At 53.8% G+C, this 17,178-nt stretch overlaps 1 protein-coding gene across 1 annotated transcript in view; it reads right to left on the bottom strand.

Moving 5' to 3' along the window:
* The window catches only part of VWCE (von Willebrand factor C and EGF domains), a 29,971-nt gene that overhangs the window by 3,020 nt on the left and 9,773 nt on the right, over positions 1 to 17,178 (bottom strand). The window contains exons 6-19 of the mRNA XM_065882823.1: positions 16,625 to 16,741; positions 15,629 to 15,757; positions 14,189 to 14,631; positions 14,013 to 14,106; positions 12,704 to 12,786; positions 10,894 to 10,981; positions 9,035 to 9,120; positions 7,373 to 7,490; positions 6,680 to 6,765; positions 5,015 to 5,111; positions 3,337 to 3,419; positions 2,189 to 2,279; positions 2,024 to 2,106; positions 1,573 to 1,663 (exon numbers count right to left, since the gene is read on the bottom strand). Coding sequence (XP_065738895.1) covers positions 1,573 to 1,663; positions 2,024 to 2,106; positions 2,189 to 2,279; positions 3,337 to 3,419; positions 5,015 to 5,111; positions 6,680 to 6,765; positions 7,373 to 7,490; positions 9,035 to 9,120; positions 10,894 to 10,981; positions 12,704 to 12,786; positions 14,013 to 14,106; positions 14,189 to 14,631; positions 15,629 to 15,757; positions 16,625 to 16,741 — 1,689 coding nt within the window. The remainder of the gene's footprint in view (positions 1 to 1,572; positions 1,664 to 2,023; positions 2,107 to 2,188; positions 2,280 to 3,336; positions 3,420 to 5,014; positions 5,112 to 6,679; positions 6,766 to 7,372; positions 7,491 to 9,034; positions 9,121 to 10,893; positions 10,982 to 12,703; positions 12,787 to 14,012; positions 14,107 to 14,188; positions 14,632 to 15,628; positions 15,758 to 16,624; positions 16,742 to 17,178) is intronic.

Here is a 17,178-nt window from a genome sequence, read left to right on the forward strand (position 1 = left end):
GCATTGACTCTGGGCTCAAATCCTGGTTCTACTGCCAACCAGCTGTGTGACCTTGAGCACCTCACTTCACCTCTCTGTGCCTCAGTTTCCTCACCTGGAAAATGGGGATGCTAATAGTATCTATCACAAAGAGTTGCTGTGAAAATGAAACAAGACGTATGAAAACAAACAGATGGCCAACGGGGACATGAAAAGATGCTCAACATCACTAATCATCACGGAAATGCAAATCAAAACCACAATGAGATACCACCTCACAGCCGGGACATGAAAAGATGCTCAACATCACTAATCATCACGGAAATGCAAATCAAAACCACAATGAGATACCACCTCACAGCCGTCAGAATGGCTATCATCACAAAGACAAGACACAGCAACTGTTGGTAAGGAAGTAGAGAAAAGGGAACCCTTGTGCACTGTTGGTGGGAATGTAAACTGGTGCAGCCACGGTGGAAAACAGTATGGAGGTTTCTCAAAAAACTAAAAATAGAACTACCATATGATCCAGCAATTCCACTACAGGGTATATATCCAAAAAAAAATGAAAACACTAATTCCAAAAGATATATGCACCCCAAGGTTCATTGCAGCATTATTTACGACAGCCATGACATGGGGAAAACCTAAGTGTCGATCGACAGATGAAGATGGATAAACATGCGGTGTGTGTATATATACGCAATGGAATGTTATCCAACCACAAAAAAGAATGAAACCTTACCGTTTGCGATAACGTGGATGGACCTAGAGGGTATTATGCTAAGTGAATAAATCAGAGGAAGATAAGTACCATATGATCTCACTTATATGTGGAATCGTTTTTTTTTAAAAAAAAAAACTGAGCACACAGATATTGAGAACAGATTGGTGGTTGCCAGAGGTGGGAGGAGAGGGGTGGGCAAAATGGCTGAAGGGTCAAAAGGCACAAAAGTTCAGTTACAGAATAAATAAGTCATTGGGATATAATGTACAGCATGGTGACTACTGTTAATGATACTGTATTGAAATACTATACCTGAAAGTTGCTAAGAGATTAGATCATAGAAGTTCTCATCACAGGAAAAAAATATTTTGTAACGATGGGGGGTGACAGATGTTAACTAGACTTACTGTGGTGATCATTTTGCAATATATACAAGTTTGAATCTTTATGTTGTACACCTGAAACCAATATAATGTTACATGTCAATTACACCACAATTAATGGATACTCAATACATATTAGCAATTATTCTTCTGCAAAGTTGATTCAGTTCCTAAATTCTACTTTTTAAAAAAGGAAGAAAGCAGAAGGAGAGATTCAGAAAGGAGGAAATGAAGAAGAAAAAGGAACAGTAAACAGACTCGTCAGACGGCACGGCGCATCGTGGCATAGCACTGACGAGGGTCAGCAAGCCCAGGCTTGGGCCTGGGCGCACCACGTGCTGGCTGTGTGACCTTGAGCAGGCCACGTGCCCTCTCTGAGCCTGGGTTTCTCACATCCAGCCCTGTACAAGTGCTGTGTTTCTGGACAGAAAAGCAAAGTGGAAAAGGACGGTGGTGAGGCTCCAGGATGCAGAGGCCGCTTACCTGGACAGAAGGAGCAGCAGTCCCTGGGGGGCGTGAAGGGGTCCGAGCAGGCCTGCTGGCAGGGCATCTTCTCGCAGCTCACCTCTCCCAGCTGGGGAAGCAGAAGGAGACACGTGAGGAAGCCCGGAGCATCTCACCCCTCCCCAGCAGCGCCCTCAAGGACATATTACACCAGCAGTTGGACCCACGGAAAGATGTGGGGCAGAAGCTGCAGGGCCTGACCCTCACCTGAACAACAGGTGAAGCCAAACACAGTGGGGCTGCCTTAAGGAAACAACAAAGGTAGAGGACAGCATCAAATCCGAAGGTATCCCCGCAGGTAACTGAAGTTGAAGAATGGCAGGTGGAAGACGGGCGTACACTGGCTAAGGGGCTCCAAGTTTCACAAAGGGACAAAAGGCCAGAAGCAGCCCCTGGGTCGACAGGTCCAGGGTCCCCAGGCCCAGCTCACCTGGCATATGCACTGGGTACAGGGCTCATCGTCCAAGGTGAACACCTGGCCATTCCCCACCTTCCTCCCCTCGTAGTTGCAGTCTGCAGGGGCAGAGGAGACAGGGGCCGTGAGAGCCAAGGCCCACTCAGGAGCCTTGCACGAGGGGTGGCTGGTCCCACTCACCTCGGCACACTGGACAGCACTCCCCGTCAGGGTGGAAAGGGTAGGAGCAGGTGATGGGGCAGTCCACGGGCGAGCAGGCCACCGAACCCAGCTGCAGGACACAGAAAACACTGAAGGCCCTTTGTTCTGGGGGGCTGATGGGTCACTCGTGAAGGACACATCACATAGCCACTGAGTGCCCATCGGAGCCATCAAGGTCAGGTGAGAGGTCCATGGTGAGGTAACAGACTGAGTTAGAGTCTGTCCTCCCACTAGAACGCAAGCCCCCCAGGCCCAGCCTTGTCCTCAGAGCTCAACTGTCAACAGCTACCTGTCAAACAAATCCATGAACTTCCCAGGAAAGCTGAGCACCAAAAACTTAGGGGGAAGGACCCAGAAGCCAAAGCTCCCCAAAGCACATGGCTGTGAACGAACAGGGCCACCCAGAGGCCAGAGATGTTCACCCCAAGCTGCTCGATCTTTCTGCAGACCCATCCCTTTTCACCCACCGCCAGCAAAGAAGCCCCCTAGGCATGAAACACTTCTAGCATGACAAGCAATAAGGACTTATTTTTTCCATTTTCCAAATACTAAATGATATTCCTGTCATTTAGACTGAGAGGCAGTATGGCTTAGGGGTAAAAGTGTGCCGTCTGAGGCAGACTCAGGATACTAGAATTGATTCTTGGCACTTCACTTGACTAGTTGCGGGGTCTCTGCGCCCGGCTGTCTCACCTAGCTGCTGGGGATGGAGGTACCCACCTCATAGGATTCCCCGTGAATTAACAGGTCGTGCTGAGATCAGGGACTGGCACACGGCAGGGGCTCGAGAACGTGAGCATATTAAAGATTCCGTACAGAGTCCTGGGTTTGTGTTCCTCACCTCCACTCTCAGGGAGAATCCCTGGGCCATATTTTATACCGTAAGGCCCCCAAGACCCTCCCTGGTCACCCAGAAGCAGAGGACTTTTGCCAGGCAGGGTTCAAAGTATTTCTCTGGCCCTGGGTAAAGAATCACCCCGGGGCAGGGCTGAAGGAAGCCGGCTTTCACCATGATCCAGAAGTGACCATTCTCTTGGAGGTCTCTGGATTTTGCCTGCAGGGTTCAGGAGCTGGTGGCTATTTCTGGGGAGTTTCCGCAGACAGGGGTCAGGTCTGGGTGGTCGTACCAGGCAGATGCAGCTCAGACACGGGTCCAGCACGGACGGGAAGGTCTGGTTATTGTAGAAGATTCTACCTGTGTAGGTGCAGCCTGCCGGAGAGAGCATGTGCTGAGGGCCAGCCAGGGGATGGCTGGCCTTTGCCAGGAAGAAAGTCCAAGGTGTTTCTAGGCAGCAAAGGTCAGGCGAATGGCCTCTCTAGACACTTGCCCGGGGGGCTGGGGAAGGGACAGAACATATGTCTGGATTGGGCACTGACTTTTTTCTCGCTGGATTCAGCAAAGGGATCATAGTGTCTTCACTTCGAGGTTCTCCCCCAGGGAAGGGAGCCGTTCCTCCTACCCCCTCACTTGGCAGGATCAGGATGAGGGACCCGGAGACTCAACCCGGGTGCCAAGCACCACGGCCATCCTCTCTGCTCCTCTCCACTCAGTCGAATCCCAAACCCCTCCTTCCAGGAGGCTCCCCTACAGCTCCGCTCTCTGCTTCCCGAAGCCCACAGAGGCCCCATCTGAGTGCTGCCACCTCGATGATATTTATCACATACTGGTACGTATAAAAGCAGGTGATGGTGGGTTTCCCTGGTGGAGCAGTGGTTAAGAATCCGCCTGCCAATGCAGGGGGCACAGGTTCAAGACCTGGTCCAGGAAGATCCCACATGCCGCGGAGCAACTAAGCCCGTGTGCCACAACTACTGAGCCTGCACTCTAGAGCCCGCGAGCCACAACTACTGAGCCCACGTGCCACAACTACTGAAGCCCACGCACCTAGAGCCCATGCTCTACAACAAGAGAAGCCACCGCAATGAGAAGCCTGCGCACTGCAGTGAAGAGTGGCCCCCGCTCGCTGCAACTAGAGGAAGACCGCACACAGCAGCAAGGACCCAGTGCAGCTACAATTAAAAAATAAATAAATAAATGTATTAAAAAAAAAAAAAAAGCAGGTGATGGGACAGTAGAGAAACATTTTATAAGAAAAAATATACAGGGAATTCCCTGGCAGTCCAGTGGTTAGGACTCCACACTTTCACTGCCAAGGGTGCGGGTTCCATCCCTAGTCAGGGAGCTAAGATCCCCCAAGCCGTGTGTCTCGGCCAAAAAAGAAGAAAAAAGATAATAACATACAACTATGATATGCTATATATCTATGACATGATAGATATATAGATATAGATGTATGTTACAGATATGTTATAGAGATAGACGTTATATCACAAAAAGAGACTAGGAAGATAAAACCATGAAGTTAACAGTGATAATGGGTCCTTTTTAATTTTTTTCTTTGCTTTCTGTATTTTCTAAATGTTCTATAATAAAATATCACTCTTGAAATAATGGAAAAGGTGAAAATTACTATTAAAACATAAAGGATCACTTTAATTTCCTCTCCCTGTTCTCCAATTGTCTCACAGGTATGTTCCTTTATCACCCCACCTAGGCTGCAAGCTCTGCATATCTTCATATCTGCTTCCAGCACCCAGACAGGGCCTCCCTTGAGCAAACTGCTTTCCGTCCCTGAGCCTCAGTTTCCTCATCTCTAAAACGGGGTTGCCCCATGGGGTTGTCGCGAGGATAAGCAGAGATGAAGCATGTGTGGTGCTTTGCACAGAGAAGCCTGATACAGGGTGACCCCAGGTGTGGGGGCCAGGGGTGCTATGCCATCCCCGGCCCCCCAGGCAGGACCTTACCTGCCGAACAGTCAGGGCAGCACTGCCCGGGGATCCGAATAGGGTGAGGGCAGGAGTCCACACAGTCTGTCCTCTTGCAGCTCACTGAACCATCTGCCTGAAGGGAGGAAGAACTTCACCAAGACCCCACCTGCCATGCCAGTCCCCACCTCCCCACCCCACAGGCCCCCAAAAGAAAGGACGGTGCTGCAAACTGGCCGGAGCCTGCCCTAAGAGGCGCCATGATGCAGCTGGGAAGTGGCAGGGGTCCCCCCAAAGAGGACTGGTTACTTGGGAAAGGGGGTGTGAGCCTTCCAGAAAAAAGCCTTCCCATATCCCAGAGCTGGGGTTTTGGTCTCCTCGGCTTCCCGTCCCTTCCCCGCAGCAGCCAAGGCTGCACCACAACCTCATCCAAACTCTTCTCAGAGTTTCCCTGAAACCCTGGCTCACCCCAAATCTATGGAGTCCAATAAAATCCTATTTTTATAGAAAGCTATTCCACCGGAAATGTCTTTCAGAAGATGAAAGCGCCATATACAGTTTCTCTTTTTTTTTTTCGTAAGAAGCTGAAGTTTTGTGTTATTTTCTTGTAATATGAGTGCCCTAGATCAGTCCTGAAGGAGAAAAAAGGCAGCGGATGTACTCTGCTCCGCACTCTAATTCCAATGAAACGTTTCCAAGTTTTCTAAGGGTCTAAGGCTTTTTTAACAAATGGTGCATCGAAGGGACTTGAAGGTCGCGCTTCTCACGCGCTCTTGTGCACGCGAGCCACCGGGGGATTACAATGCAGGTTCTGCGTCCGAGCCCTGGGCAGCCCTGAGGTTCTACCTAGGCTCCCCTGGTGATGCCAATGAGGTTCCAGTGCAGGAACCTCATTCTGAGAAATAAAGCTCTAAGCTCAAGCAACTAAAAACTCTCTTAAAGTAGAAAGGAAAGCCAACCGTACTTAAACATGAGCTAAAATGATCACGTTTCTTGGTAAATAGCTGTGCTTGCACGTCTGTCAATCTGACTCTCAAAACTCAGGCACCGGGCTCCCCTGGTGGCGCAGTGGTTGAGAGTCTGCCTGCCAGTGCAGGGGACGCGGGTTCGTGCCCCGGTCCGGGAGAAACCCACATGCCGCAGAGCGGCTGGGCCCGTGGGCCATGGCTGCTGAGCCTGCGCGTCCGGAGCCTGTGCTCCGCAACGGGAGAGGCCACAACAGTGAGAGGCCTGCATACCTCAAAAAAAAAAAAAAAAAAAAAAAAAAAACTCAGGCACCCTCACCCACTTCTGATGAGGTGAGGTCACGTGACTCACATTAATGGAGGAAGCCTCGCAACTTCACAGAAAAGGCCTTAACTACTAGGCCTCGGGCTGCCCAGCTCCCTCTGTTACCCGTGCCCCGCGAAAACCTGCTCCTGGGAATCCTGTTTCCGGCTCCTTAGGCCAGCAGCTCCCCGCACACGCACAGTGGGTCACACAGCACTCTTACGACAGACAGACTGCCAAGCTCTGTCATCCTGAAAATCTACCGAGGACAGAAGAACCTGGATCCCAGCCCCTTCTGTAAAAACGGGATGTGATAGCATGCAAGCGAGACTGGGACAGGCCTGAGGTGGCCCCGCTTCTGCAGGGGCAGGGATGCCCGGCCCGGGACGGGGAAGGGCGGGGGAAGCAGCTGAAGGCGCGCAGGTTGTCATTCACCTGGCAGATGCATAACTCACAGGGGTCACCGGGAGACCAGATCTGTCCGACCGGAAACTCAACCCCGTTGTCGTCCAGAGAGCAGCCTGGCCAGGGGACAGCGGGGGAGAAAGGACGAGTGGGCAGAAGTGCCGAGGAGGGTCCTGAATGCCCGCGGGACCTACAGCGCCACCCAGCAAGGACAGACAGACACCTCTGCTCACTCACACTGAGTCCACGCAGCCACCCACTGGGCCCAGAGCTGCCTGCGGCTGCCGCCTGGCTCCCTCAGTTAGTGAATTTCCCTGCCTAACAAGAGCCTGGTACACACAGGCACACTCACACAAACGTCCACGTCCACACACACCCACAAACACAGCCATTCACACACACAGAAACCACTCCCACACAGACACACGCACACAGATACAACAGACACACAACAAAAACACACGGACACACACACTCAAAAACACACACACAGATACCACTCACACACAAACACGCAGACACGTGTACACAAACTCACACACAGATGTCACTCACATACAAACTTAAAACACACCAACAGACACACACACAGACACAACACACATAGAGAGCACTCACGCACGCACACACAGAGTCTCAGCGGGTAAAGCTCAGCCTCCCCCAGCTCGGGCATCCAGGCCTGGTGTTGGGTGCAGCCTGGGATGCAGGGCTAAGCGGCCTCACCTGTCGTGGGTGCGGGTTCCCTGCAGGTGAAGCAGCACTGCCCAGGGCCCAGCCACCACTCCTCGCGGGGGCAAGCCAGTTCTGGACATGGCGTGAAGGAACATTCCACCTCCCCGTTCTGGAAGAGAGCCAGGGGGCACAAACCAGTGAGGGCCAAAGAGGAGGCTGGCAGGCTGCCATCACCCCCCTAAAAGTGACAGATCTCGGGCTTCCCTGGTGGCGCAGTGGTTGAGAGTCCGCCGGCCGATGCAGGGGACACGGGTTCGTGCCCCGGTCCGGGAAGATCCCACATGCCGCGGAGCGGCTGGGCCCGTGAGCCATGGCCGCTGAGCCTGCGCGTCCGGAGCCTGTGCTCCGCAACGGGAGAGGCCACACAGTGAGAGGCCCACGTACAGCAAAAAAAAAAAAAAAAAAAAGTGACAGATTTCCAGGGAGCAAGAGTGGAAGGAACGGTGAGTCCTTCCCTGGGGGCTGGGGTGAGGCTGGGAGAGGGTCCCAGGAATACGGTGGCTGCGTGGCTGCTGGGTCCCCGGCTGCCCTAGCTTAAGCCTCCAGAATCTCTTCCTCTCACCTCTGCAACAGCTTTCTGCTCTCGCTGCAGTCCACTGTCACCTGCAGCCAGAGAACTTTCTCAGGCACCAGTCCGATCACAACACTCCACCACTTCAAACCCTGGGCAGCTCGCCAAGTCCAAACCCTCTGCCTGGCTGGCAAAGCCCTTCGTGACTGAGACTGACGCACAGGTTGTCGCCGCCCCCTCGCAGACCCCTTCCCCTAAGCACGGCCCCTTGGCTGATGAGGGTCACGTCCTCCAGGTGCCTGGATGGTTCGTTCACCCCCACTCCCCGGGGAGCAAGGAAGTACCTACAACCACCTGATGCTGGGGGCAGAAGAGCCCAGCTCCCTGGCCTCTGGACACACCCACCTCTGCGGTGCAACTCACGCTGCAGAGCTCCCCATGGCATCAGCCCGAGACCCCTCTTCTCGTGGCCCCTCCCCCTGCCTGACCTGCTTCCCCAGCCAGTCTCTCCTGAGAGCACTCCTTCAGAAAACCACTTACACGAGAAGCCCACCCCAGGCCCTGTTCTTGGAACTCAGCCCAAACAGGATCCCCGCCTCAGCCGCATTTCCAGTCCCTCTCGCGGTCTGGGCTCCAGCCGGAATGCACACCCCAGGCCTTAGAACATGCCCTGCTCTCTCCCGCCTCCCGCCTTCTGTTCACGCAGTGCCTTCTGCCGGGAACACCTGTCTCAGCTCCTCACCGGGTTGTCCTAGTTATCCTTCAGGTCTCAGCTTAGCATCCCTCCCTCCAATTAGGCTTCCCTGAAGCCCACAATCTGGTTAAGAGCCCCGCTCCCCTGTCCATTGCCCACCTAGCTGTGGGCCCCTGACAGAGGGGGCTGGGGCTGTCTTGTGCTCAACTGTGTCCCCAGCACCCAGCATTGTCCCAGGCACACAGTAGGTGCTCTATAAATAGCAATGCTGAAGGACGAACTTCAAGGAGACTGTGGGAAGGCCTTGGTGAATGCTAAGGCCCCTTTAGTCTCTTTCTCGCCTCAGTTTCCCTATTGCTGCATGGCAGCTCCTTTTCTCCTGGTCAAGGCATCCTGAGAGTGTCGTGTGCCCTGCCCCTCCCCAGCACCCACCCACTCAGCCCCCTACCTGGCAGACACAGGTGGTACACTCATCACCACCACCACTGAACACAGCCCCGTCTGCATACCACTGGCCATGGAAATAGCATCTCACTGCGGAGGAGAAAGGAAGAGGCAGCTCAAGGTCTTTGGGCAGCTAAAGAAAAGGGGGAGCAAATGGGTGGGGGGGTCTCTGGGAAGAAAACACACCCCCACAATACTCCACGGCACACCCACACCCAACAGCCCAATCGCTGCTCCCCTCCAAACCCTCACCTAAAGGTACACCAGTAGTTAAAAACTGACAGAGAGGGACTTCTCTGGCCGTCCAGTGGTTAAGACTCTGAGCTCCCAATGCAGGAGGAACGGGTTCAATCCCTGCTCAGGGAACTAAGATCCCACATGCCTAACGGTGCGGCCAAAAAAAAAAGAAAAAGAGAAAAAAAAAAAAACTGACAGAGAATGAACCACATGCAAAATAAGGTCCTTAACCAAGAAGGATGGGAAGCCCAGAATAACTAAAGAGTAAGAGAAAAGAAGAAATGAAAAATGATGGCCCCAGACACCTACGGGAAGGTCTGGGAAAGCTGCCAGCCCCTGGAGGCAGGGAGGATTCAGTGAGAGCCTCTCATCTGAAGATTCCCCCATCCCTGCTGGCAAAAACAACCTTAAAAACCTGCCGGGGGCTTCCCTGGTGGCGCACTGGTTGAGAGTCCACCTGCCGATGCAGGGGACACGGGTTCGTGCCCCGGTCCGGGAGGATCCCACATGCCGCGGAGCAGCTGGGCCCGTGAGCCATGGCCGCTGAGCCTGCGCGTCCGGAGCCTGTGCTCCGCAACGGGAGAGGCCACAGCAGCGAGAGGCCCGCGTACTGCAAAAAAAAAAAAAAAAAAAAACCTGCCGGGGCCCACCTGACTTTAATCAGAGGGCACTGGGTTCAAATCCCAGCCACACAACTCACTACGGGCAAGATACTTAAACTCTCCTAAGCCTCAGTTTTCTCATCTGTAGAATGGGATTAACAATTCCTACCTCACAGGGAGTATATTGCCTGTTCAAAAAATGTTTTAACTAAAACTAGTATAACATTCGGGACTTCCCTGGTGGTCCAGTGGTTAAGACTCTGCGCTTCCAATGCATGGGCGCAGGTTCGATCCCTGGTCGGGGAACTAAGATCTCACATGCCGTGCAGCGTGGCAAAAATAAATAAATAAATAAAATTAAAATAGCATTCAAAAGTCAAGGGAAAAATAGTATTTAATAAGAACACTAGCTTTGAAATCAGATAAGCTTGAGTTCAAGCTCTGCTCCTTTACTCACTGGTGTGTGTCTTTGGGCAGTGATGACCTCTCTGAGCCTCAGTTTCCTCATCTATAAAATGGGGCTATGAATAGTACTCCCTCAGGGCTGCACCACACAGATTCAGTGAGATCAGGACTGGCAAGGGCCCCACAGAACAACGGCCCAGAGCCAGCAGTGACGGCCGTGAGGTCATCTCAGGAAAGAGAACCACATTTTAACAAAAGACTAACTCATTAGTGGGGCAGGGGAGACACCCTCCCAGTCTCGGGACAGAGCCACGCCAAGGGTGGACCCAAATCCCTTCCTGTCTGTGTTAAAGGCACCAACCCTGGCAGGGGGCAGGCTGGGCTGTGAGCCCAATCTAGCACCCAAACCACTATGCACACAGTAGGTGCTCAATTAAAACGGGCACTTTGAAATGCTTCATTTGATCTGAGTTTCTAAAGCAGAAATCAACCTCCTTCCTCTCTCCTCCACTCACCACCCCCCCAAAAAAAACATACTCGAAAGACACCGCTCCACCCCCATCATTTTTTACGAAAAAGCTAAATTCACCCTGTGCTCTCCCCACAAAGAGTCCCTTACCTGGCACACAAGTACAGCAATCCGACTTCAGGGAGGCCTGACAGGGGCCGGGAGGACACTCGGGGGAGATGCAGGACACATTTCCAGCCTGAGGAGGTGAGAGGTGGTGCAGGTGGGGGAGGGTAGACCGTCAGGACCGTCAGGCCCAACAGAACCAGCTTGTTCCCTATTTCACACCACCCTCAGGATTCCTGTCCCACATGAAAGCCTCCTAAAGGAAGCTATCCTGGGACTTCCCTGGTCGTCCAGTGGTTAAGACTCCACACTCCCAATGCAGGGGGCCCCAGTTCGATCCCTGGTCAGGGCTATATCCCGCATGCCACAACGAAGATCCCGCATGGCACAAGTAAGACCCGGCGCAACCAAATAAATAAATAAATAAATATTTTTAAAAAAAAAATAAAAGGGAAGCCATTCAAGACCTTTAAATGCCACCATGGTCACACAAGGATACGGTGCTGGGGCCCAGTACCTGGGTGTATTATGGTGTAGTTTCCAACATCCCCCTTTCCAAGACGAGGGGCAGACCAGAGAGCAGAGCACGCTGCCTTCCTCATGAAAATGGACGAGCCTAGCCTCCCATGGCACTGCCCCCCATGGCATTGCCCCCACCATGGCATTCCCTCCCATGGCAGACAGAAGCTCCGGAAGGATGCTGAGAAGTGGAGAACGGAGGTTCCTCCACCAGAGGCACCTTCCCGTGCATCTGAGTTTTGAACCAAGTGACTAATACCGGCCAAGGAGTTAAATTTAAAACTCAATTTTTAAAAATTGAAGTTAAGACAAAAAAGCCCCCAGCTTTGAAGTCAGCCAGACCTGAGGTCCAGGGTCTGCCCCTCCAAGTCGTGTGACTTTGGGCAAAGTATGTCACCTCTCTGAGCCTCCGTCTCCCTATCTGTGAGATGAGCTGGAAAGGGCACGTCTGCTGGGGTTGCCGAGGATTGAGTGAAATGTGCTCAGGCGCGAAAACGCTTGGCCACTTCACAAGTGTGGCGCACAGAAAGGGCTCAATAATGGTGGCGGTAGCGATCTACATGCCCCCGCCCCTTTACATGGCAGCTTCCGCCATCACTGCCAGACCAGGGCTGCTTTTAAAGATGAGAGGCAGTGAGGGTTGGTGGGCAGAGCCTGGGCTTTGGATGCAGAAAGGCCACGGCTCAAATCCCAGCTCTGCCACCTCAAATCCCAGCTCTGCCACCTCCCAGCCTCAGTCTTTTCACCTGTAGAATGGGGACTGTAAAGCCGACCCGGAAGAGCCACCAGGAGCCTCGGGTGAGGAACTAGATGGAAAATACCAAGCCCCTGCCTGGTATGCACCGGGTGCTCACGACCCAATCCAAGGGACAGCCTCTGGCTGGGTCTGGCACATGGTAGGAACTTAATAACTATTCTTGGAGGAGTGAATTTGCCTCAAGCAAAATACTCTTAACAAGCTGAGTCTGGTAATGAGCCTTCTCCCTCCCAACGCGGCTACCTTTATTGTGCCGGCAAATATTTTGCCTGGAGAGAAAAACGGCCTCCCTGGTAGGAAGTTTCCGAGGGAGTTGCATCCCCTCCCCTTCCTAGACAGATGGACCCTGTTTGCATGTTGGCTCTTTTCTGCTCAGCAAAACCTCCCTGACTCCACACACTACAGGCTTCCCACCCCCCACGCTTTTAAATTCCACAGCTTGCGACCAAAATCCACAACCTGAGAACTCTCCCTCCATTCAACGAGCTCACCTTTAACATCCGGTCTTTCCCCCTTCCTCTAAAACCCCCAAAGGTTAAGAAAACACCCACGAGGCTTCAGGGATCTTGTGATGCTCACCAGACAGACACAGACAGTGCAGTTCTGGTTGGGAGGTGAAAACACGTCCCCTTCAGCCCGGATGACGCCACTGTGAAAACAGCCTTTGAAAGACAAACAGGAGTGGAGACATCAGACCTCTTAAAGTAGAGGAAGCTTGAGGTCTCATTACTTTTCCAGGCATAATGTACCTGGAACCTTCTCTCACTGGCTCGGATGCCCCAGGAGTGACAGATCTAGGTACTCAGAACAGTGTGGTCCCAAGACCCCTGGAGAACTACAGGAGACACCCACACAGGGTGCCCTGGGAGGGTCCCATTTATGTCTGATAAACCCAGAACTGTGTTGAAAGCATGGCATTTTATTGCCATAAGGCAGGAAAGGCAGCCAGACAGCCCCAGGTTCCAAACCTGGCCTGTCACCTGAGTGGCTTTGGACCCGGATGTGTCACTCAACCTCTCTGGGACTCAGCTGTCTTTACTGTAAAATGGAAATACCACCACATGCCCTGCAGGGGACTTGGAAGGATGTACAACCTCAGACGGAATGTACCCAGCAAGTTACACTCAGGGCTTAGTACACAGTAGGGACACAGTAAAAAATCACAATTATCATTAAGAAAATCAGCAAGTTGCCTTTTCATTCTAACCCTTAGGAAGATTTTTTCACTGCTGCTTGGAGTGCAGCAACCTCAACACCTTTACCACCAGGAGCTTCATAGAAATGCAGCCGCTCAGGCCCCTCCCCACAGCTACCGGATGAGAACGTGCATTTTAACAGGACTCCCAGCGACTCGCGCGCAGGGTGAGTGTGACGGAGCTCTGCTGAAGGACTGGGTAAGATTTGAGGCCTTTATCCTGACAGCAATGGGAAGCAGATGAAAAATTGTCAGCAGATTGTGGGAGGGAATCAGAACAGGGGTAGAATTTATAAACGATTACTCCTGCAGTAGGAGGGGGACAGGGGCAGGGGAGGGGACTGCAGAGTGGGTCTGGAGAAACTTGCTGAATGAAGGAATAAGTGAAAGAACGAAGCTCAAAAAGGATCCCCGGAAGGTCAAAAGTTCCCCTTGAGAGCACAGACCAGTGGTTCTCAAAGTGTGGTCCCCGAAGCAGCAGCGTCAACATCACCTGGGAACTTGTTAGAAATGCAAATTCCCGGGCCTTACCCAGCACCTGCTAAATCAGAAGCTCTGGGGGCTAGGCCCAGGGATCACCCTTCAGGTGACACACGGAAGTTGGAGAACAGCCTTTCAGCTGCAGAAAGGCTAGGAAAGGGAAGAGGCAGTACCATGTGAGAAACTCACAGCCTTCCCCAGACCAGCTCCCACCTGTACACAATGGGCAGCATCCCCCATCTCCGGAGGGAATCGGGTGAGAACAAGCAGCTTCACACGTCACCTTTTCACAGGTCACCTCCCCATCCTAGAAGCAGAAACTGGAGTTCCAGCCACCACAATGCCCCAGACACCAGACCAGGGAAGCCCGGGGGACCCCTCACACCCACCTCGCACCAGCACTGGGAACAGCCAGGCTCTGTCCAGCGGCTCCCGGACTCATGCATGGCTCCCAGGTGCCAACAGGCAGAGGGCCCTGGTGCCAGCTGCGTGGCCTCAGGGCCCCTGGGCAAGGAAGGGGTCACCACCACCTTCTCCTGGATTCGTGAGGGAGGTCTGAGGGTCCCCAACGGAGAGGGACTAGGCACTGGGGTGGCCATTGGGGCGGACAGCAGCTGCGTCAGGGCAGAAGCAGAGGACGTGGGTAGTGCAGGTGTGGGAGATGGCAGTCGTGTGGTCCTGACTCCAGTTGGGGGCCCTGGAGCCCCAGAAGGAGGGCTGTGCCCTGGGGAGAGGGCGGGCCGGCCTGCCTCCGGAAGCAGCAGTAGCATCTTAGGGGGGTGCTGCAGGGGCCGCAGGATGGCAGATGGGGCCAGCACGGCTTTGGGGAAAGCTGAAACGGAAACACAGAGGTGTCTGCAGGGAGGCAGCGGGGGCAGGAGGCGAGATTCGAGGGGCGTGGACTCAGGCGCACCACCACAAATCACTGAATGTGTCTGGGCCAGTTTCTTCAACAACATGATAGATCTAATACCACCAGTTCAACCTCAAACTAATGGGGCTGCGGTGACGATCGGGGAAGAAGATTGATGAAAAAGTACCACGAGCAGCCCGAAGTTACACGCTGGCGATGCGGGGGGCCCAGCCGCTTCTCATGCAGCAAAATCCCTTCCCTCCCTCGCCGGCCGCAAAGGAGACTCGGGCTTTCCTGAACCACGCAGACCTTCTCCAAGCCCTCAGGGATCCGACCTGGGAGGGTCAGGAGTGTGTCCCCGACCCTCCCATCCAGCTGTGGCTTCCCAGGAGGAGATGCAGAGGCTCAGGGGGAGGAAGGGCCCAGGGTCCTCTCTGGGCCCATGGCAGACAGGCCAGCTTCCAAGAGGATGCCTCCCCTGAGACACACACACACACTCAAACACACACACACTTAGGAACAGTGCACATTTTCCCTGCAGATGGACGGCAACTGCCCAACAGTGTGAAAGACAGAAAGACAAGAGGGCGGGGTTTCCCTGGTGGCGCAGCGGTTGAGAGTCCGCCTGCCGATGCAGGGGACGCGGGTTCGTGCCCCGGTCCGGGAAGATCCCACATGCCGCGGAGCGGCTGGGCCCGTGAGCCATGGCCGCTGAGCCTGCGCGTCCGGAGCCTGTACTCCGCAACGGGAGAGGCCACAACAGTGAGAGGCCCGCGTACCGCAAAAAAAAGAAAAAAAAAAAAGAATGGGAAAAGAAGTGGAAGGAGACAGAAAGTATGAAAGGGGGATGTTGGAAATAACAAACGAGATGAACTGAAAAAAAATTCAGGGGGAAGGAAGAGGGCCCGGTCCGGGAGGGTGGGGCCTGGGGCCCAGAGGCGGGGCCCAGCGCCGGGTGGCGGGGCCCAGCGCTCACCTTCACACGACACTCGGTCAGCTCGGAGCCTGAAGCCAGGTCGGCAGGTGCACAGGAAGCTGCCCACGGTGTTATGGCAAGAATGGTGACAGACTCGCCTCTCCAGTGGCCTCCGACACTCGTTTACATCTGCGGGAGAGCCTCGCTACCGACGGCTGCCTTATCGGGGCTACCGAGTCCTTCTTCCCCCATCCCTCACCCCAAAAGGCTGGGGGAGTCTCCCTGCCATGTTCTTATGGGGTCCTTCCCTGCCCCAGGGTGCCAGTGTGACTCAGATGTCTGGGAATGGGGCTGAAGTCTAGCGCTAGTCTCCTTAATGAATGCACCAGTGACTCATACCCCAGCACTGTGCAGCAATGATTAAGTGCTGGCTGGTGGGGATGGGCCCCACTGGGAATCTCACCTCCAAACCTTCCACCAACCCACTGTTGGGCATCAGGTGCTATGGGCCCTTCTGAAAAAAGAGTCTCAAAAATCACCACACTGCTCAGGGCAGGCTTCAGGACAAACACCCAACTCTGCTAGAACAAGGTCTTTTTTCAGGCCCATGGGACCCCACCTTCAACCCATGAGCCAAGCTCAAGCCAAACATGCCAATCCCTTTCTGGAAATTTCTGCAATGGGCTGGGAAAACAGGGGTCTCCTTCTAAACCAGAGGAACCAAGACATAACGTGCTTTATTTACCAAGGGGAGCTAAGGCAGCCAAGAAAATGGGTGAGCAGAGAGGAATCCTTGGGGTGTATCTGGGAGAGGGTGGAAGAGAAACATAACAGGATGAAAGTGGCACGTGGCCAGGAAAAGTCCAAGACGGGGTCTTCCATTAGGAGCCACGCCAACCCCAGGGAAAGGCAGGCTCTGAGCAAAGGCTCAAGCACTTGCGGGCTCCAGGGAACCAGGAGGTCCAGACTGTTGACCTTTCCCTGTCCCTGGGCTCGCCCTGTCCGTCCTCCTGATTGGCAGCCTAAGTGTGAAGACAACAGGGTCCCCTGCCTTACCTACACAGGAGTGCCGGTTGCCGTGCAGATGGAAGCCAGTTCTACAGGAACACCTGTAGCTGCCAATGCTGTTTTTACATCTCTGCTGGCAGGGGGTCCCAAGGCATTCATCAGTGTCTGGAAGGGAACAGGACACAGCTGGAGCTCATTTCTGCGTGGAGTTTTGGAAATAGGTGGCCCTCTCTTCCTACCTCTCTCATCACTATCTCCTACCCGACTCGTAACCCCTCTCCTTCTCACCACCCACATTCAGTCTATCAACTCCTAAGTCCTCCCTGGACCAGCCCACTTCTCTCCACCCTCATTGCCATACCCTAGCCCAGATGCCCTGGGCTTTGTCTCTGGCCTGGAGGATAACAGCCTTGTGTGTCTCTCTGCCCCTCCTGTGCTCCTCCCAAGCCACCCTCTACAGAGCCCCCAGGATGTTCTGACCAAAGGGCACCTCTGATCAGGCCACTTTCTGCTTAAAATCCCTCCAAGGCTCCCACAAGCACCAGTGCAGCACCACGAGTCCTGGGCTGCCTTTCCCACCTCTCTCCTTGCCTCTCACCTTT

This window comes from Phocoena phocoena, chromosome 8 (assembly GCF_963924675.1).
Source record: "Phocoena phocoena chromosome 8, mPhoPho1.1, whole genome shotgun sequence".
In the NCBI taxonomy this organism is placed as follows: Eukaryota; Metazoa; Chordata; class Mammalia; order Artiodactyla; family Phocoenidae; genus Phocoena; species Phocoena phocoena.